Source organism: Crocodylus siamensis, chromosome 1, assembly GCF_052110815.1.
Source record: "Crocodylus siamensis isolate JL-2025a chromosome 1, ASM5211081v1, whole genome shotgun sequence".
In the NCBI taxonomy this organism is placed as follows: Eukaryota; Metazoa; Chordata; order Crocodylia; family Crocodylidae; genus Crocodylus; species Crocodylus siamensis.
The window spans coordinates 205,424,422-205,444,615 of NC_143395.1; the positions used below are offsets into that span (position 1 = coordinate 205,424,422).

General features: G+C 45.7%; 1 protein-coding gene across 2 annotated transcripts; it reads left to right on the forward strand.

Moving 5' to 3' along the window:
- The first annotated feature begins 2 nt into the window (after window positions 1-2).
- On the forward strand, window positions 3-19,802 carry MIX23 (mitochondrial matrix import factor 23). 2 transcript variants are annotated; one of them, XM_090053515.1, is made up of 5 exons: window positions 3-157; window positions 2,757-2,882; window positions 4,077-4,223; window positions 8,766-8,825; window positions 19,518-19,802. In XM_090053515.1, exons 1-5 carry the CDS (start codon window positions 107-109, stop codon window positions 19,566-19,568), a joined length of 435 nt encoding a protein of 144 aa, XP_089909641.1. In that variant the 5' UTR covers window positions 3-106; the 3' UTR covers window positions 19,569-19,802. The 2 variants fall into 2 exon arrangements, with proteins under 2 accessions (XP_089909641.1, XP_089909651.1); XM_090053525.1 differs by lacking the exon at window positions 3-157 and adding an exon at window positions 1,401-1,606.
- The last annotated feature ends 392 nt before the right edge of the window (window positions 19,803-20,194 follow it).

The following is a 20,194-nucleotide window of genomic DNA, read 5'->3' on the forward strand; positions in this document are numbered from 1 at the left end:
GGGCCTGCGCGTGCGCCGCGACTGTACGACCCCTGGCTGCACGCGCCAGCCGGCTTGCCCCCTCCCCCCACCTCCTGATTGGCCCGAGGCTCCCGCCCTCCCCAACATGGCGGCGCCCGGTGAAGGTGCGGGCTGCGAGGACTTCGCTGAGTTCCAGGTGGGGGCGAGGGCAGCCCGGGGGGGGGACCTACAGCGGCGGAGACGGGTGCGCGCGGGCCCTGGCCGCGGCCGGCCTCGTGCCGCCCCGGGCTCTCGCTTCTGCCCGCGCCGGCCCATGCCGGGGACGGATGGGCGGGCGTCCTGCTGCCCAGTGCTGCGGTGCCCGGGCCCTGCGCACGTATTGGAGTCCGGCGCAGGTAGAAGAGCGGAGGCCCCTACAGCCCGCTGTACGCACGGACGTGCGGGGTCCTGCGCGGGACGGCCCTGCCCTGCTCGTCTCCCGGCGGACCCGGCCGGGCTGGCGGTGGGGGCACATGCCCGCCTCGGTCTCTCCTCCCCCAGCTGGCAGGGGCGGGCGCAGGTTGTGGCCGCCTTTGCGCCGGGCCCGCGCCAGCCCCGTACCCCCGGCCCGGCCTGCTGTGGGAGGCACAGCTCGCGGCCCCCACTCTTGCCGGGCTGACAGCAGGGGTGGGGCTGGGCAGGGCTCCTGGGGCAAAATCAGCAGGACAGAGAGAGCCCATAGCGAGCAGCCCACATCACTTCCGTGCACAAATTTGGGAGGGCACATGCCCCCTCCCCACTCCTCCGCTAGGGGGGTGCATATAGAGATTGGGCGCTGCACCCCCCCGCGCACCTAGACGAGTAGCCTGTGGCCCCAGCCTGGATCCCATGCTGCACCCCCAGTCCCTGCCCCACTCCCTCCCTGCACACGTGCACATGGGCCCCTGCATCCTGCTTCCCGCAGCTCCAAGCAGTCCCTTGTAGGCTACAATGCATCCTGCCTGCAAGGGGAGAACCACCATTTCCTCAGGGAAACCAGGCTCTCTGGCCCTGGGCCCCACTGGTTCATGCATTAATTTGCCTATGACCAGCGCGGAGACAGCTCCATATTTGATGCTGCTCCCCAGCACCAGCCACTCTCTCGGAGCAGGTCTAAGCTGTTCTGAAAAGGGTTGAGGTGGAGGTGCTTCCCATGGGCCTTCCCCACAGGCGTGGCCTCTTCATGTTTTGCTGCTTGAACAGGGCTGTACTCTCAAAACTCTGCCTGTGTTTTCTGGGAATGAAGGGCCAGCACTGCCATTCCCAGCCAGGAGACCCAGTGTGTTTGTCCTGTAGCCTTGCATGCTGGCCTGTTTGGTCATGGTTACAAGTCTGGTTTATTTAAATAGCTGCTTCCTTCCTCATCTTCTTTCCAGCAGGTGCCCCTCTGGTATCACAGGTGAAAGGCAGCTCCATTCAAATATTAGTGCCACATCTTGTTCTCACACTCTTCCATATCCAGTTTCTTGTGCTTCTTGACTAATTCATATCAAATGCAAAACATGAAACAACTGTGCACTGCTGTAACCAGGGACTGACTTACATCGTATCCCTTGAATCTGCAGTTTTTCCAAGATATTGCAGAATTCAGTACATTTTGCTGTGAGATTTGCCAGCTTGTTGCAGGGTATATATATATTTTTCTTCTTTATCGTAGTAGTTTATAAGAACCTCGGTCCTTCCATTGTGGACCTTTATTTCACTAGGTGTTGTACAAAAGATGGTCCCACCCCTATGATGTTTTTTTCCTGTGACTTGTCTATAATTGTGCTGTCCAGCTTTTCCTGCTGTGGGAGCTTAGTTAGATGCTTCCTGCTGCAGGTGCTTAGGAAGACACAGCAGGAGTGGATCGAGAGGCTGTGCTGTGCAGTGGCACAGCTGTCCTTCCTTTGGAAAGGAATGGGCCACAGTGCAAGGAGCCCCTGGGGACTTTTAAAAAAAGTCCTCAAATAAGAATTCTGTGTCCCCCCCCACCCCTTCTCCTGCATTCTCAAAGGCATATGCCCTCACCCTCCTCCCCAGCATGCTGCTACTGCTTTTCTTGCTGTCTATGAGCAGGAAAAGCTCCAAAGCCACTCGGAACTGCATGCAGACTGGACTTAGCTGGGAATAGCCACAGTGGTGGCAGCAGTGATATCAGGGCTGGGTTGCCCCACTCTGCTTGGTCCCTCCAGGAGTGGGAGGGACCCAGCCCATTGCCACTGCTGCTGTTCCCAGCTGAGCCCAGCTTCTGTAGCCTGGTTGAAGCAGTCAGGAGCAGCTTTGAAGCTTTCCCTTCCCCCAGGACGATGTGCCTTTGAGACTGGATGAGAGTCCAACTTGTAGAAAGTGAACCAGAAATGCTGGCTTGACTTGCCCTCTTCCAAGGGCAGCACAGCAATGGATACAGGGGAGGTAAGGAGGTACTCGAGCAAGCTACAAGCTCCTCACTGGTGGCCATGGTGAACAGTCCTGGGACTGAAGTCTGGAAAATCCTTAGACTTGAAGAAGAGGAGAGTGGAGACAGGCTGCCTGGACCAGACAGTGGAATATTTTCCTTGGCAAATTTTAGATCCCTGAGTATCTCTGTAACCCACATGTTAAAAAAACAAACAAACAAAGAAGTTAAAGATTGTATTCAAAGTTGTCACTTCGTGTACATAGAGGTTGGAGATTTGTTTTAGCTACATTCTCTTGCCAGCCTAGTTCATCTTCCTGCCAAAACGTGCTTTGTTGTATAGTTTTTCTCTGACTTCCCATTTTTACAAGTGTAAGCAAAGATTTCTTTTTAAGTACAGGAGTTGCTCAGGGTGATGAGGACAATTGATGACAGGATAGTCCATGAATTAAATACTACACTTCCAACAGCTTCCTTTGCAGGGAAAATCAATGCCAAGCAAACCTGTCAAGAGCTCTACAAATCTGTAAGTATATCTGCTTCTTTCTGTCCCAATCCCTGATGCTTTATTAAATCTAAGTGCTTTATTAAATTAAGTCTAGTGAAGCAGAGCACCACATCCTTGTTTCTCAGAGAATTATTGGCCTGACATGTAGCACGCTATGCATTCCTAAGTGACCTACTTGATCTTTTATAGTCCCATGCATGTAACAGTTACTTAACAGCAGATACACCATGCACATGTTTCTTTTGCTTTATAGTAATGTTCCTTCAGGATATAGTTCTGACTTTCGTGTGGTGGTAGATAGTCCGTTCATTGTCTCCATATAAATAGTGGTGCTGGCATATTCCTGTGTTACTTTCCTGTAAATATTTGATTCCCGTCTACTGTCACTTTTTAAATTCAGATACTTGCTGCCTTGAGCATCAAAGGGAATCAAACTATAATGGCAAGTAGCACCTCTGACTCAGTGAAGTAGCAGAGTGAGGTGTGGATAAGAATCAGGTACAAAGTACATAAACAACAAAGCAGGAGGGTTCATCAATGGGAAGCGCCCCTAGGAGAGTTGTAACCTCAAAATTGGGTTTGGGTGGTCATAGTACAACCCTCCTGTCTGTTGCCCCACCTACTTTATTGTCAGAGAAAATCTGTCTAAATGACTTGTACCCCACGGCAAAATTCAATCGTTGCTGGATAAGAGGGGAGAGTTTGCATGAGACATACTCTATTTACAGAAAGCAAGAGAATACAATTGTAATAGCTTTGTCTGTCCCTGCTGGTGTTGTGGTTTTATAGCACCTGCTTATAAAGTTTCTTCATAGCATGTAGTATGAGGCTGGCAGTGGTAAAGAAGCATGGTAAAGAAGCCAATATAGTTGTATTACTGGAATTCATTTCCTTACCAGCTTTAGAATGGGAAGTAAGACCTGCCCCCAAAGGCAGTTGTCAGTTTATAAGGAACAGGATCTGCTTTTGGGAGAGGGAAGGGGTATTCTTCTTCCCTATAATGTGTGGAAATGAGCTGTTCCACAGGCAGGAGAAGAGAAGCATTTGTGGCAAAACTGATACCATCAGGGCAATCTTAGTTCATTGTCAAGGTACAGCTATTTAGGCATCATCTTTTTTTTTTATTTTGTTTTTGTTATTTGAGGGTCTTTCTGTTTCTTCTCTTGGGACATTTAACTTGTTGCTTTCATTCCCCCCATACTCACCAATTAGCTGATGGAGGCTCATACCAGCAGGGAGAGGATGATCAAAACTTGCATTGCTCAGACTTCCAATGTAGTAAAAGCTCTCCAAGAAAAGAGAGAGAAGGCTGAGAATGATATAGCATTGTTAAAGCAACTGAGAAAAGAGCAGACAAAGGTAAGCGGTAACATTTTAAGTCACAAAGGAAGTGTGTGTGGGTGGGTGGGATGAGGTGGATGTGGGGCATTGTCTCTAAAAGATTGTTGGCCTGTATTGAAGTCTAGCTGTGATGAATTTGATCTAAGAAGTCTGAAGATTTGTGAATTTGTTTGGAGCAAGGATCAACTTCTTCAGGCAACAAGACAGTACTGCCTACATTCTCTGAATGTCCTGGTTCCACCCCTGGTTGTGCTGATATACACAAAGATAAATGCGCACAGTGTACCCACCTAATAATTAATCTAGTCAAAACCTGCTAGCACAAGATAAGCTAAAAGTGAAGGCCATTTCATATTCATATTTTCTGTTCACTTTCAAATGCCTTCCAGTGTGTTACATCTTTTCAGAACTTGAGAAAATTAATGCATCCAAGAATTTGAAAATATATTCAATAAAACACAAACATTAGAAAACTAGGAAGTTTCACTGTTTGAGTACTGCCTTTTGTACCACACCTTGGTGCAGCCTTAAATCAGGCCTCTTGTATCATTGCTGTAATTCATGCTGTGGGTAGATGGGGCATTGCCACCCCATCACTCAGTCTGTTAATTGGTACTTGTACTCAGTTTATCTGTAGCATCAGCCTATAATCACGTCCTTGGCCATTTTGATTTGCAGTATTTTTGTGTATGTAATATAAATGCCAAGTAGAGAAATATTTTCCAGACTTCACTAAGCAAGCTTGAGTCTGAATGAAATTGTCATAGCTCACAAATCTCCAGAAAAGATGATTTGAATTTGTGTTTTCAAAACTTCAGGACCAGTTCCTGTTCTCCAAGGTATGGTTTGTGTGGGTTACGCAACCTATGTTATTTAAAAGAAAAAAAAAGATGGCCACAAACTTCTGGAAGATAGATTCAGGTTCAACATTAGGAAAAACTTCTTCACAATCAGGGTGTCCAGACTGTGGAATAAGCTCCCTCCAAAAGTGGTGCAATAGCCTACCTGGAAATCTTCAAGAGGAGATTGACCCCAGTTACCTTTCCTGCTTCGTACAGGGGGCTGGACCTGATGATTTTCCAAGGACCCTTCCGGCCTTACAATTTATGAATCTATGACCTCAGTAACTTAGAGCAAGTGTCCTTACCTCTAAGGCCTCACCAAAAAATCTTTTCTAGAGCCTGCTAAATCAGCCAGGAATAGTGTGATAACTGTTGAGTTTCAAAACTGGTTCCTAGTATCGCTGGACAGCCAAGCTAATGGATAGTCCAGTGGTAAATTTTTGAGGTTCACAGTAATAGCGTTTTCTAGTGTGGGGGATGGGGCAGCAGTTATGAAAACTATTCAAACCAGATCACATTTTTACACATTTTTTTTATCTATGAAACCACGAGCCAAATGACTAAATATTTGTTGGACATAAATGTAGCAAATATTCAAGCCAATCTGGACTTTAGTTTTACCTCTATATTTTTTTTTCTTGCTCAGTGTATGACTTTACATTTAACCACACTGAAAATGTGTGCTGTTTGATTACAGTCAGCTACCAGGCAATCCAGATCACTCCATGTCTTATTGTCTTAATTATTTACCAGTTCTCCCAGTTTACATTATCTGCAGATGGTATCTGAAATTACTTTGTGGTTTTCAACCTATAGTCTGTGAACCTTTTTTGGTCTACAGACTATGTCTAAGATAACTATGATATATCTAAAGTATGTGAATATCTACACTTATAATTCAAACAGGTCTGTACCTTCGTTCAAAATTTGCAAAGGGGGCCATGCCTCCATTCAAATGTTTTTAGGGGTTTGCAAATAAAAAAAGATTGAAAATCACTGTTTTAAGTCATTTTAAAAAATAAATGACATAGGGCCAAGAACATATCCTTGTAGGGATGCCTCTAGAAATGCATCCATTCAGTTATTTTTCCACTTGCAATTATGCTTTGAAGTCCATTCTTAAGCCATTTAGTGTGTTGTTACTTTTTGTATTCTAGTATCTTAATCACATTGTCATGTGGTATGAATTCATATACCTTCAAGCTCTATACTTATCCACATCATCATTACTATCTTTATTGACTGAACTTGTAATCTTATTTAAGAAAAAACAAATTAGTTAGAAAAGATGTAGTTTCCATAAACCCATGGTGACTAGCATTACTCTGATGTTTTATATTATGTTGCAGCAGTAATGACAGTCCTCATCTCCCTACTTAACCCTGTGGTGTCTTTGTAGTTCTGCATCTTGGTTGATTGTGCATTTTTAGAAATAGGTTAGACAAATACTTGTATTAGATGATTTGGATAGGGATGACTGTCTTGAGCAAGGGGTTGGCCCACATGACCTCTGAAGGACCTTTCCAGCAATATTTTTGTTTCTACCTTCAATTCTGTCTCCCTTCCGCATCAAATCTTGTATTCACTTATTTTGCTTAGAATCAATGCTTAGAATTAGTGTCAGGTTAAGACCTAGCATTCCCCACATCATTCCATTTGCTTTAATAGTTGGTGCAGCAGTACTTTCTTCCAGCTCTGTGCAACTTCAGTGCTCCAGAGAGTTCATTTCCCATCATCTGAATAACTTGCATCCGAAGTGTTTATGTCTGAAAATGTCTAACTTTAGTGTAGCTGCTATTTAACATACCCCCTTGCTGGGAGAGATTGGAGAGTCTGATTACTTCATCTTTTGCTTCTTCCAATTTTGGATTTATTGAATTTAGCGCTGGAATCACAGGTTTTATCAATCCATCATGATCTGCTTACTGAAATCGAAGGGAAGTTTTCTGTCCACATCTAAAGTCACTGAGCCTATCAGCATACATGTTCTCTTACTAAAGTAACTTGAACAGCAGTATTCTCTGACAGTACCATAAATCTTTCTCAGGTGGGACATCTTTAGGAAATGGTAAATATTTTCTGTTTGGATATTTTGTAAAGGCTGTGATCCTTATCAACCTGTCAGGTTCTTAAAGATGGATTATAATTTAAAACAGTCTGGAGTCTTTGAGTAATGTCACCTAGCGGTCATGTCAGCACTTCAAAAATATCCATTTCTGTTTATTCAGACTTTGAGGTTTTTGAAGGGATTACTTTGTCTGTTTTTGCCATTTGTGGAACAAACAGTTTGACCTTAGAGCTTAAAGTAGTCATTGATCCTTTAGCACAAAGGTCATATTCTTTCTTCTTAAAGGTGCTGGCTAAGATTTGCTTTTAAGAAATGAGAGCCTTAGAGAGGGATTTTACAAATGGCAATTCAGTCCTAAATTTCTCTCTGATTGACTTGCAAACTGTATTTTTAATTTTACCTCAGTTTGTATAAATGTTTTGATTGCACGTTACCAGTTTTGTAGGACTCCCTTTGTTATTCAGTGTGCTGCCTGAAAGACAGAGTTTTTTTCCAATTAAAAGCTTTCCTAGGTTCCATTCCAGTGTTTTAGTCTTGGCTGTGCTGCAGACTTCCTGTATGACTTTAATAATGCATATGGACAAGGGACCAAAACTAAGGTTGCACAGCTAACCTTTATTTTGTAATAAATAATTTAAGTGCTTGACACTTCAGCCTTAACTTGTTTCTTGAACCTACCTGCTATAGGGGCCTGTTTATTACTTATTAATTTGCACAAACAGTACTCATTGGAGAAAGATGTTCCTTCTCATTAACTGTTTCTACCAGGCAGTTGCCTTCATGAATCTATATTCTTTACTCTCCTTATTGCAGGCATACCTGATTGGGGTGCTGGAATGGCAACAGGAGAGCAAGGGCCTTCAAACTTGTGGAGTGCAGCAGAGGCAGAATGCAATTGCAAGAGAGGTGTCGCTGTCAAAAGTTAGCTTAACCTCCCTTGGCCCTGCAACTGCTTCAGTTTTATATTGAGTGAGAATTCAAAACCCTGAATTTGGTGGCAACTGCAAGGATAGGGAGGGATTAACCTGGCTCTGGACAGTGACTCCTAACACCACCTCCTGCATCAGTGTTCTTCTTCCTCACATATACTCCTTCTACTCTGTGTTGTGAAGGCTCAAGCCCCCCTGTTCCATTCTGGCACCTCCCTTTACTGAAAGCCTGGGACTTGTGTGCCACTCACAGCAGCTGCCTGTGCCGTTTCTGGCATGTGTCACAGGTTGGCCACGTCTATCTTATTAACACGGGGGCGGGCAGTTTTTTTTGGGCAGAAAGCCACTTACTGAGTTTTGGTAAGCCATTGAGGGCTGCATGATAGGCAGCCAGGGGCAGATAAATATTAATTTTCTAAATTTTGTAGGGGCCCCATGGGCTGGATAGAATGGCCTGGTGGGCCGCATCTGGCCCCCGGGCCACATTTTGCACAACCCTGTATTAGCATCTTCAGTCTTTGATAGATCCTTGGTTGAGTGGCAGAAAGTGTAAAACTCATTTACTGTAGGCTTGAGCCTGTACCATGAAGGAGGATGCTTGCCTATGTTTGATGGGCAAGGATGTTTTCATGGCATATGAATAGATTGGAGGGCTGGTCATTCTGGTTATTGTATTGTCTGACTAATGAGTGTGTTTTTTCTTCTTTCTCATTTTCTGCAGTTGAAATTGATGCAGTCAGAGTTGAATGTTGAAGAAGTGGTAAATGACAGAAGCTGGAAGGTACTGGGCAATTATTATATTAAACATAAGTCATATTACTTGTGACTTCTATCTGTGTGTTCAGAATGATGTGTGATCATGATGCATGAAAGGGTAATGGGGCAGGTGTCTAGTGAGGTGGATGAACTGGCAGGCAGGTAGTTCTATGGATTCATCACTAAAGTCATGGCTCTACCTCCTTTTGTGGCCTTCCCTGACAGAATTGGGAAGGTAACATCCTTCCTTTCTCCCCCTTCTTCCCCACATCCTCAAAGGTGTGTGTGTTTGGGAGGGGGCACAGGGAAAAGTACATTACCATTCCTGTTACCAGGAATCTCATCTTAATCATCAGGGATCCTGGTTTTCCCTGATGAAAAATTGCAAATTCTCTAATTTAAAAATCCCCAAATTCGTGATTAAATGAAAAGACTTAGTACACTTAGTGCATACACACACACACACCCACCCCCTGATTTCTGTTCTGCGCTGGTATAGGTTACTGGTGCTTGAGTCAACTTAGTGGCCAGCTAAGTTGATCATGAGCGGGAGCCAGGCTTTTATCGGTCCGTTTTGTCAGGTGAACCAGTGCTCCATGATGTTATGCATAACAAGACCCAAAATTGACATGTCTAGTCCCACTTTTTATAGTTTTGTCAGTTCATTCAGTCCTCTGGGCTTTTGCTGTGTTACCACTGTGTTTCTCCATGAAGGTGGATTCTGGGGCGAATCTTCTTGTTTTGGTCTCTTATCTGTCTGCATTCTTCAGCCAGTTACTAACTGGTGTTTTCCTTTTCCAGAGCCACACTCTCACCCATTTCCTCGCACATACAGCGTAAAAGGAGTGAAAGGTTGAGCGCTTATGTCAAGCTACAGAGCAATACAAAATGGAGTTTCTTAAGGCAATGCAAAACTCAAGAACACCCCCCCCCGATAATACACAAGATTAAGGCAATAGACAAAAGTCTATCTCCATGTTATTTACCTAACCTAAAGCTGGCATTTATGCCATTTGCATAACAACAGGCAACAGCAGAGCCACACGGCTGCTTGCCCCCGTCAGCTCCATGCTGCCCTGGTGATGCATCCCATGTGCATGTGGCAGAAGTGAGGGGTGCAACTCTATGCTGCCGCCCCTGCTGCTGTTGCACATGTAGGGGATGCTTTGCCTGGGCAACATGGTGCTTGCAGCTGCAAGGAGATCTCCATGTAGCCTCTCTGTTGCCTGCAGTGCTAGGTTGCACCCACAGGGCTGTGGAGGCCCTGGGGGAGGGCAGTAGGGCGGGATCCCAAGCCTGCAGCAGGCAGCCCACCCCATCCCTGCCTCATGCATAGAACTGGGGGGCATGGGTCACCCCTGGGCTCTGGGAGTGCACAGGGCAGTGAGGAGCTGGCCCCACCCCCACATCTCCCAGGTGAGCCACCCAAGGCCCCATCCAGCTCCCTGCTGGGGCTCTGCAGCCATGCATTGCAGCCCAGGCCCCAAGCCTGGCTGGCTAGCAGCTGGAGCTCCAGCACTGCCCAACTCCATCCCTCCTGATGGGGGCCTAAATTCCCCCCCTGCCCCATTGCCCCTGCTCTCCCTACTTACCTACAGGAACTGTTCTCCATGCTGCCTGGTGGCCATGTGCATGTACATGCACATGACGCCCCCTGCCTAACTGCCCTTTTTCTGCTCCTCCAACCTCTTGTACGCTGGAACTCTGCCAGCCGCCACAGAGCTCTTTGCAAAACTGCAAAATCTGTGGGTTTCTTCCCTAAAATGAGAAATCTGCGTTTTTGTCTAGTTAAAGGGGAAATCTGTGTTTTACTCTGTTTTTCTATGGGAACCAGAAAACTCAGATCCCTAACTATAAGGAAATAGGGAACTAGCATCTGAGAATGCTTGTGTTTGATTGAACAATGCTAAGATGTTTTTCTTTAATATCAGTTTTTGTTTCTCATAGCAGTAAAGTATGTTTTATTTCTTGTTTTGTCACCAGTTTAGTGTGCAGTTTTGGACTCCTAACTTCAAACCTACTCTGTTTGCCAATGAGTTAAAAGCATTGTTGCTGATATTTGTAACAATACTGAAATCTATGTGCAGTAGAGCAGGGGGCGTCAAACATATGGCTTGCAGGCAAAATCAGGGCCATGGAGCCATATCATCCAGCTCCCAGTGCTGTCTGTGGATATCAGAGTGACCCACAAAAAGCATGCAGGGTGTGCCAGGTTGCCCTGTGCACTTTGTGGGGCACCCATTTCAGCTCACATCTTGGAGCAGTAGAAGAACAGCTGCTTTTAGCAGCACAGCATCAGAGTAACTGCATGCCACTCTGAGCTGTGCTGCATGGCCCCATGGTGTCTGGAGCAGGACCACACTGCTTGCAGTACCCACTCCAGCTCAGGGTGGATTGATTTAAATCAAATCAATTTAAATCATAATTTACATTAGGAAGCCAAGAGTGCAATTTAAATAATTGTTTTTTATCAACTCTCCCACTGTATATTTTTGTTTGTTTTTTAAAGAAAGGGGAATTTTCATTGGTTGATACAACAATTAAAGCAAGTTGATTTACAACTAAATAGAGTTTTTGCAGTAGATTTGGTGTATATGTTTCCACTGCTTCTTATTCTGCTCCCTTTCTCTTCTCTACACAAGAAATTAACAATAGGGTGGTGAAGTACTGGAACGATTACCTAGAGAAGTGGCGAAACCTCCATTCTTGGAGGTTTTTAAGGCCTGGCTTGACAAAGCCCTGGCTGGAATGATCTAGTTAGGATGGTCTTGCTTTGAGCAGGGGTTTAGCGTAGATGACCTCCTAAGATCCCTTCCAACACTAATTTTCTATAATTCTATAACCAAACTCCTTCTCCTACATGTATGTATTAATGTGCAGCAATAAACTCTGACACACATCATGCCAGAGCCAATTGTTCCTGGGCACTGTGTTTACCCATGTACCTGGGACTCTAGCCTGTTGAGCCAGGCTGGTGCAGCAGTGGCTGGCAGGTAGCCTGGAGGGTTAGCTTGCCAGCCCATAGCTGTTCCGCCCCAGCTCAGTGCTGTGGTTGGGGCACGAGGATGCTCCAATGTGGAGCTAACTGGCAGGCAGCCCCTGCACTGAAGCACAGTTGTGAATCAGTCACCTGGGCAGTGTCTACACATGAGCTGCTGCATGCAAAAAAGATCCGCAGCAGGACAGTACTTATATTTACAAGTACCGACCTTCTGTGGAGTTTATTAGTTTTCTGTAGCCTAATAGGGCCTCATGTGTAGATGCCAAGATGTTTACTGCAGAGCTAATTAGTCAGCTCTGCAGTAAACCTCCTGTGACAGCCCACTGCACCATTCACTCACCTCCCCCCAAAACTCTAGCTCTTTACCAGTCCATGATTTTTGCTGTTGTAACCCCCCTAGGCTTGTGTGTGGTGGTATTTTGGTTTAGAGACATGGATAGAGCACTTGAGAAGTTAGTATTTACAGCTCTGTACATATGCAGAGGAACCAAGAAAGGCCATTTAACTGAAGTACCCAGAACTATTCAGTAGCAGTGGTTGGTAGTTACTGAGCAGATGCTTTTGTTTTCATGAGCTGGAGAATAAGCCGCCATTAAGCATGCAGAGTCCTGTGTATTCATAATTTCAGATGATCAGAGCTCAAATAGAGCCAATAAAACAGAAGTTTTGATGCCATCCAGGTGGGCTCTGTGGATTATCTTGATCAAGGAGGACACATGATGGTGTCTGCTGGAGTCAGAGGCCAGGTCTCAACACCTGTGATGACTTTGCTGCTCCTTTGCATCCAGTAGTTTAGACCCTACAGCCCTTGGAGGGTCAGACCCCCTAATACATAAAATGTGCCATATTTTTAAAGCTTGACCTGAGAAGTTTGATGTTTTCCCCTCATTCTTATATAGAATAAAATTAGACTTTAGCTTAAGAATTTTTAGCATAGAGGCTCATGGACTCAGTGTGTTATTTTATTTGAATTACTTTGATAGATTGTCTTTTATTAGTAGATGTTTTGGATGGGGAATCCAGGAAAAAGATGACAAAGTTGAGATGGAAATACAAAAGCACCCGAGCGAGGAACTAACAATTGAGGGATGCGGGAGAGGAGGGGAACGCGACTAAGTTACATACCATACAATGTTAGCCAACTAAGCCGGGGGGTGGGGGGATGTGGAAGGGGGAGTGGGGGGTCGCGACGCTGAGAGGGAAAGGAGATAGATACACACGTACCTGTTACAGTGGTCCGCGATGTTTAAGGAAGTGGCTCGGAGTGAGCGTCTCAGTCCATAGAGTCCGATCGCGGGGGTCCTCTTCAATTGGGGCAGGGTCGTCCGTGGCGGCGAAGTCCTCTCGACGCGAAGCGAAGCGGTGGGGGGGTGGTTCAGGCGGCGGTGTCCTCCGGGTCCAGTCCGGTGGTGGCTGGTCTGGAGCGGTCGATGTACTGGCGGTGGCCCATGATGTGCTCCACGTAGATGTCGCGGGACCAGCTACATTTATACCTTACCTTATGCTATATTGAATTCACATTTCATTAAGCTGGTTTATTTTTAAAGAGGAAAACTTTAAAAAAATCCAATTTAAAAGTAAGAAAAATCCATGTTTTTTTAAAGGATGATTTAAAAAAAAAAGACCCAGCTCTGCTCCAGATCCAGAATGCAGGGTAGTCTGACCTGCAAACTCTCTCTGTGCCACTAATCCTGCAGTTAGAGGGTTAGCCCAGTTATGCTAGGGGCTGTACCAAGGTGATGGATTCTTCCACGTGTTAGGTCGCATCTGTTTATCATTTTGCAGTTAATATTCCTGTTTTGAAACCTTTTCCTTTTTCTCCCCTGTTGCAGGGCAAAAGAAAAATGAGAAATTTTCTCTATTTTTGGCTATAGGGCAAAACCAGAAACTGACTCTGTTGAATGCTAACAAGGCAGAATCAGACTAACCAAGCAGAACTGGTTTTAACAATAGTCATAATAATGATAACCATTGTCAGAAAAGTAAGCTTGCTTGCTTGTTCCGAAGAAAAGCTACTTTTTGTACTTATTATCTTTACTTTCATAGATTCATAGATTGTTAGGGCCACATCGAGCTCCTGATGCACTCCTCTGATATAGCGGTAACCTGCTATCATGTCCCCTCACAACCTTTTCTTCTTTAGGCTAAAGAGGCCCAGGTCCCTCAGCCTGTCCTCATATGGCTTGCCTTGCAAGTCCCTGATCATACGGGTGGCTCCTTTCTGGACCCTCTCAAGTTTTTCCACATCCTTATTGAAGTGCAGCACCCAGAACTGGATGCAGTACTCCAACTGCGGTCTCACCAGTGCTCAGTTCAGCAGGAGTATCACTTCCTTAGTTTTACACGAGATGCATTGGGTGATGCATGCCAGCTTGTTGTTTGCTCTGCTGGCCACTGCATCACATTGACAGCTTGTCACAGGGGCACTCGGGTGCCCTGTTCCTAGGAAGAAATTAGGGCAGCCCAGGTGTCGGTTGCTGGGGCAACCGCAGCAGGTCACCTGACCAGAAGGGGTCAGGGCCTGGCATTTATAAGCAACCCAGGCTGAAGCCAAGCTGGCAGTTCCCTTCTGGCAGCTGGAGAAGCAAGAGCTCTGCCGTGGAGTCAGGCTGAGTCGAGCAGACCGACAGAACGAGTAGTGGCATCACGTTGCAGGGTAGAGAGAACCCTCCCTGGGAGGCTTGGCAGGAGAGACTGGTGGGACTGGGTTGTACGTTATAGCCGGTAGGCTTGTTGTTCTGTTACAGCCGATTGGCTTATGGTTCTGTGGTGTTATTGGTGTAAAGTCCAGAGGACCGGGAGAGGCTGTAGGGGACAGAGGAGGTCTCAATAGGAGCTCTGCAGTGGAGTGGGGGGGGTTCCTGGGTGCCCCGGGAGGGCACAGCAATTGGTGCCGGAGCTGGCACTGTGGGTGAGTGCCGGAGAGAGGTGCAACGTTGTGGCGTGTCGTGACCCCAGCCCCATGGGGGGGGGCAGTATTCTGCCCAGTGGGGCGTAGGCCCCAGAGAGGGCGAGGGGCGCAAGAAGCGCCGCGTAGGCCCCAGAGAGGGCTGAGTGTGCGACTAGGAGCCGGAGAGAGCAGAGCACGTGGGCAGGAGCCCGGACAGGGCCGAGCATGAGAGTAAGAGCCCGGACAGGGCTGTGCGTACGTTTGACAGGCCCGGAGAGGGCGCATATACAGTAAGGGCATGGAGAGGCCCTGGGAGAGGGGCGCTTATGTCGGAAAGACCCCGGAGAGGGTGTTTACAAGAGACAAGCTCAGAAAAGGGCGAGAGTGTAAACAGAAGCCCGGGAGGGGCGAGTATATTGGACGCGCATACTGAGGGACCCCAGAGAGAGGGGGTGTGCGTATTGAGAGACCCCAGGAAGGGGTGAGCGTACAGACACAAGACCGTCCGACATGTCTGCTAGGCTTGGGGCGTGCTAATGGGGAGGTTGGAGGCATGCGTAGCCCCATAAGGCTGGGGTGCACCAGGTCAGTACAACCAGGATAGGGGACAGGAGATACTTGAGCACCGTGTCCAAGGGGACAATAAGGCAGCCTCCATTATAAAACTATATGACACCAAGACGTGGTGGGCGAGATAGAGGGTGCTGAATTGCCTGCTTGGCATGGCAGGGGGCGCTAGGGAGATCACGGCCGCTCCCAGATCCCCGCACCGTGACACAGCTCATATTCATGCAGTGGTCAATCATTGCCCCTAGGTTCCTTTCGGTCACGGTGCAAGTCAGGCTGTCACCACTGAGCCTGTAGGTATGTTGAGGGTTGTTTGCCCCCAGATGAAATTTAACACTTCCAAGTGTAAGGTGCTCCATCTGGTTTATCGAGAGTCTGCCCAACTCTTGAGCCTGTCCAGGTCCGCTTGCATCTGCAGCCCATCTTCTGACAATACACACTGTCCCATAACTTGGTGTCATCTGCAAACTTGGCCAGTGAGCTTTTCACTCCCCCAACCAAATCATTGATAAAGATGTTGAAAAGTACCAGTGTAAGCATGGACCCCTGAAGGACACCACTGGCCACTTCATGCCAAGACAACACGGATCCGTTTGTGAGAACTCCTTGGGTCCTACCCTGTAGCCAGTTTCCCATGCACTGAACCGTTGAGCAGCTGAGCCCACGCTCTTCCAGTTTTCCCACTAGATCATTTTGTTCATTTTAAATAGCCAGTTATTAAGAAGTGACTATTTCTGTGAAGTACTGGAAGATTGGTGTAGCTTACCAGCAAAAGAGATGGTTTTTTATGGCAATTTCTGCCTGTGGGTTTGAGTCCAGCTATTATGCAGCCAGCAAGTAGTATTCAAAAGAAAACACACCCATGGGCACCAGGCCCTGGGGTTTGAATTGCAGGAATCTTTGTAAATAAAAAAGGAAAAATACTTTATGGTATGTGCACATGTACATTTGGAACCCTTTCAAAAGGGGAACATTTCAAAGGACAGCACCTGTTAACTTTGGATTGTTCAGTGTGAACAAGCTGGGAAAGATTCAAATGCAGCAAAACAGCTCCAATTTTTATGATGGCCTCTTTTAAGATGGTTTTTAACTGTAAGTTCCTCCATTTTCTCTGTTGATGAAATGGGGCAAACTTCTGGGAGGTTGTAAGGGTTAATCAGTTAACATTGAAAGTGCTTTAAGATCCTTAAATGGTTTAGGGATGTGAAAGCTTAACCAATGAATCATTTAACCAATAAGTGCAGTGATAACTGATTTCAGGGGCATTGGTTATAGCTGTGTTGGTCTAAGGACATAGGCAGACAAGGTTCTTTGGGTAAATTTTGATCTCTTTTATTAGACCAGCAGAGTAGTTGGAAAAATTGTTCTTTGCAAGCTTTTGGGCACAAATACCCTTCTTCAGGCATAGGGAGAGGCTGCTGGTGTGTGCTCTCCTGGGTGAAATAGAAGCCAATATGCAAAATGCAGGTCTGTGAAAATGCAAACGTGTGCAGTGAGAATCGGAGGGGGATGGGAGACGATAGGTGAGAGACAGGTAGGTTGGGAGGGAAAGGGGGGGATGTTGTCCTGGTGATGGAGTGTAGCTGGTAAAATGTAGAGAACTTACCTGGGGTTATAGGATTGTGTTACCTCCTCCCCTCCCTGCCCCCGCACCAAAGGGCTCTGAGAGATGCTGTGTTATTAATTAAAAGTTTAACCAATATAATTAGAGGCTAAACCAGTATTTTTAATAATATTTACATCCCTAAAATGTAGCATTAGTAAACCTGTAGCATTAGTAAACCTGAGCTGTGCATTAGTAGCATTAGTAAACCTGAGCTGTGAGTACTCCTGTGGCCTAAGGCAGAAAAATCATTAAATCATGTAAAGTTCAATAGAGAGTAAGCTGGAAGAAGGTAAATCCTTTTTTTAAACTTTACCTAATCCAGGGGTAGGCAGCCCCCAGCACAGGTGCCAGCATGTGGCACTCAAAAGCATTTTGCTTGGCACATGCCTCGGGACAGATGGCAGGATAGGGGCCAGGACTGCACTGCCACAACAAGGATCAGGCCGCTCATGGTTCCTCCACCATCTGCCCCTGGCATGCTAACATCTTACAAGTCGTGGTTGTTTTTGGCACTCTGCCCAGAAATGTTGCTGACCCCTGACCTAAGCAGTACAGTCAAAAGTACTAACACTTGTCCTTTGATTTTTATTCCAAGGCATGAAGGATTCCTAAGCATCCTAACTACTAACTTCTAAAAAAGTTGTCTGGCATGCAGTGATAATTTGAAGGCTGCAAGGCGGTATATATCCCAAGTACATCCTGAGTTTCCATATGATGATAATTTGCAGCTTATCTTTCAGTCCTTTGCTTTAACAGTATATATAGGCTATTTATCATATACAGATCAAGTAAAAAAAACAACTAAAATCGAGCCAAAGTAGGACTGGCTTTGCAATGCATGTTGCAACACATGTTGCAGGTCACAATTCTTCATCAAGGTTGTTGGCAAGCCTTAAAAATCACGTCCCCATAAGTAGCCTAGCCCTAGGAATGGGAGTTTTTGGAAAGAGATTTAGAAATGATATATTTAAAATTATTTCTCTTACTTCTATGAAGTGAGCCATTGTTTGCTAAAAACTACTGTGTATGAAACATACATATCAGAGGGGATGGGAGACAATAGGTGCGAGACCGGGAGGGAAAGCAGGGGAATGTTGACCTGGTGATAGTGTTGAGGAGTTCGTGACCTCTTGCGGAGCTGTTCCCAAAGACACAGAGTCGCTGTCAGTCTCAAAATTTATTCCGCATGCTGGGCACCCTGAGCGAACTCAGAGGCCCCGAAAAAGACTGTTAGAGGCGATTTATAGTTTACAGACAAGATGCGTGCGCAGGTGGGAATTTTCCACTGTGAATATCAGGTCAGTGTGGGACAACTCTTAATTGTTTCAGAACTGGTTTGGTTTTTTTGTTTTTTTTTTACGTGTTAACTAATGGGGGGTGGGTTGTATCTCTGCTTCAGACTTCAAGGCGACGAGGCCTGTGTCTTATCAGCCTGTCCTTGAAGCACTGAGTCTACTACACTATTATTTATGATCTTGTATCAGCCTGTCCTTAGAGGCTGAGTCTGCTATAGAAGTTTAACTGCTACACTATTATTTACAATCTTGTTAGTAAAATTTCTACAATAGAACATAACTGGTAAAATGCAGAGAAGTCCCCTGGGATTATAGGATTGGGTTTGGTGCCTACCCTACTTTAGATCTTAAATGCTAAATAAAATCAGATCTGGGAAGAATACTATGGGAGCTTCAGCCAAAAAAAAGTGGTATTGCAAGAAGTGGTATCTACTAGTGTCTCATTACTGAGTCAGTACCTTATCTTGACACTAGGTGGCAATCTTGCTGTGTTTTGGGTCTTGCCTTTGCCCACACAAACCAAAGTAATAAGTAACTCGTAAGCAGGGTTTTAATTATTTGATGCAAGTCTGAGCATAGACTTTATTTAGGATGTGTGTCTTATTAAAGGTGGTTTTTATCAGCTCTTTTGGTAGCAAACCATCTACAGATGTGTTTAATTTCTTGTGTAAAGCCTTCAGTTAGAGAAACTAAGATAAGCTGTCAAATGTGAGCAGTTGAGTGTCAGGATTGGAATTATCCCCACATAAAGGTTGCCATGTTAATATTGCACTTTTATCTAAAAGCACTCTACTACAAACTGCCATGTTTACATGAGACATTGCCTGCACAGTTGTTACCGCACAGTCATTTAGTACTTGCATACACAAGTACTAAATGATGCTTTGTGCCACATAACATGACTGCACAATAGCAATGAGCTACCGTGCAGTCAGCATCTTGTGTAGACATGGCCACTGTGTATAATAGTCTTGTACCAAAGTTACAGATAGGTACAAGCTATAATAAATCTAGTTAAAGTTTCATTCTCCACTGTGATGCTGTGATATTCCACCTCTAGTGTGGAACCTGGCATCCCTTGGGTATACCATCATTGCTAAAACAGACTAGCTCAGGAAGTAACAAACAGTGTATCCAATTTAAATGGTGAAATCAGTTTAGCTTGGCAGAATGCAACTTCTAACAGTTATTTCTTGTGAAAAGTGTCACAGTATCTCTAATGACTGCAAACCGCCAAACCTTAGTTTTGTTTCATCTGAAATGTTGCACTGCATGGAGAAAGAGTTGCCAAATCTGATCTCAGCCTTCTGTGTGGAGGATTTTTATAGGAGGAATAACTTGCTGTTTTGGTCTCCTAGATTTTTAATGAGCGCTGCAGAGTTCACTACAAGCCTCCGAAGAGCCAGTGATGCAAGGATGTTTCCCATGAAGGTGGTCTACAATCATGACCAAAGCTGGAAGAGACATAGGACAAACTGTATGGGACCTTTCCAGAACCAGTAGAACCCAGTCTCATTGTTTTCACTTAGCTGGAATCTTAAGTTTAAGTGATTCTCTTAATTGAGAGAAACCAACTCCTATTTTGTACAAAATATGTGAAACCACTTTTATAACTAATAAAATGATTTTCAGATGGGATCTGATATTGGCATGTTTTCTTGATTTCTTACACACACCCACCCACCCACCCACCCCCTGGAGCTGTGGTACCTCATTGAGAAGTACAGCTCTGGATCTGCTCTATTCATATGTTTTCCCTTTGCTGGCTACCTCGTGGGGGCTGGAGGGGGATTTCCCCTCTCCTATTGCTACAGGGCTGGGTAGGGGGGATGGTTGTCACGTTCCTCAGCAGGTGTTAGTGGCAGCCCGGGCTGGGGCTGGGAATGGGGCTGTGCCAGTGCCCCTTCTGGCATTCATACGTTGGGGTCCCAGCCAGTCCCTTTTCATAGATTTAATAGACATTAGGGCTGGAAGGGACCTCGGAAGATCATCAAGTCCAGCCCACCCAAAGGGCAGGAAGTCAGCTGGGGTCATA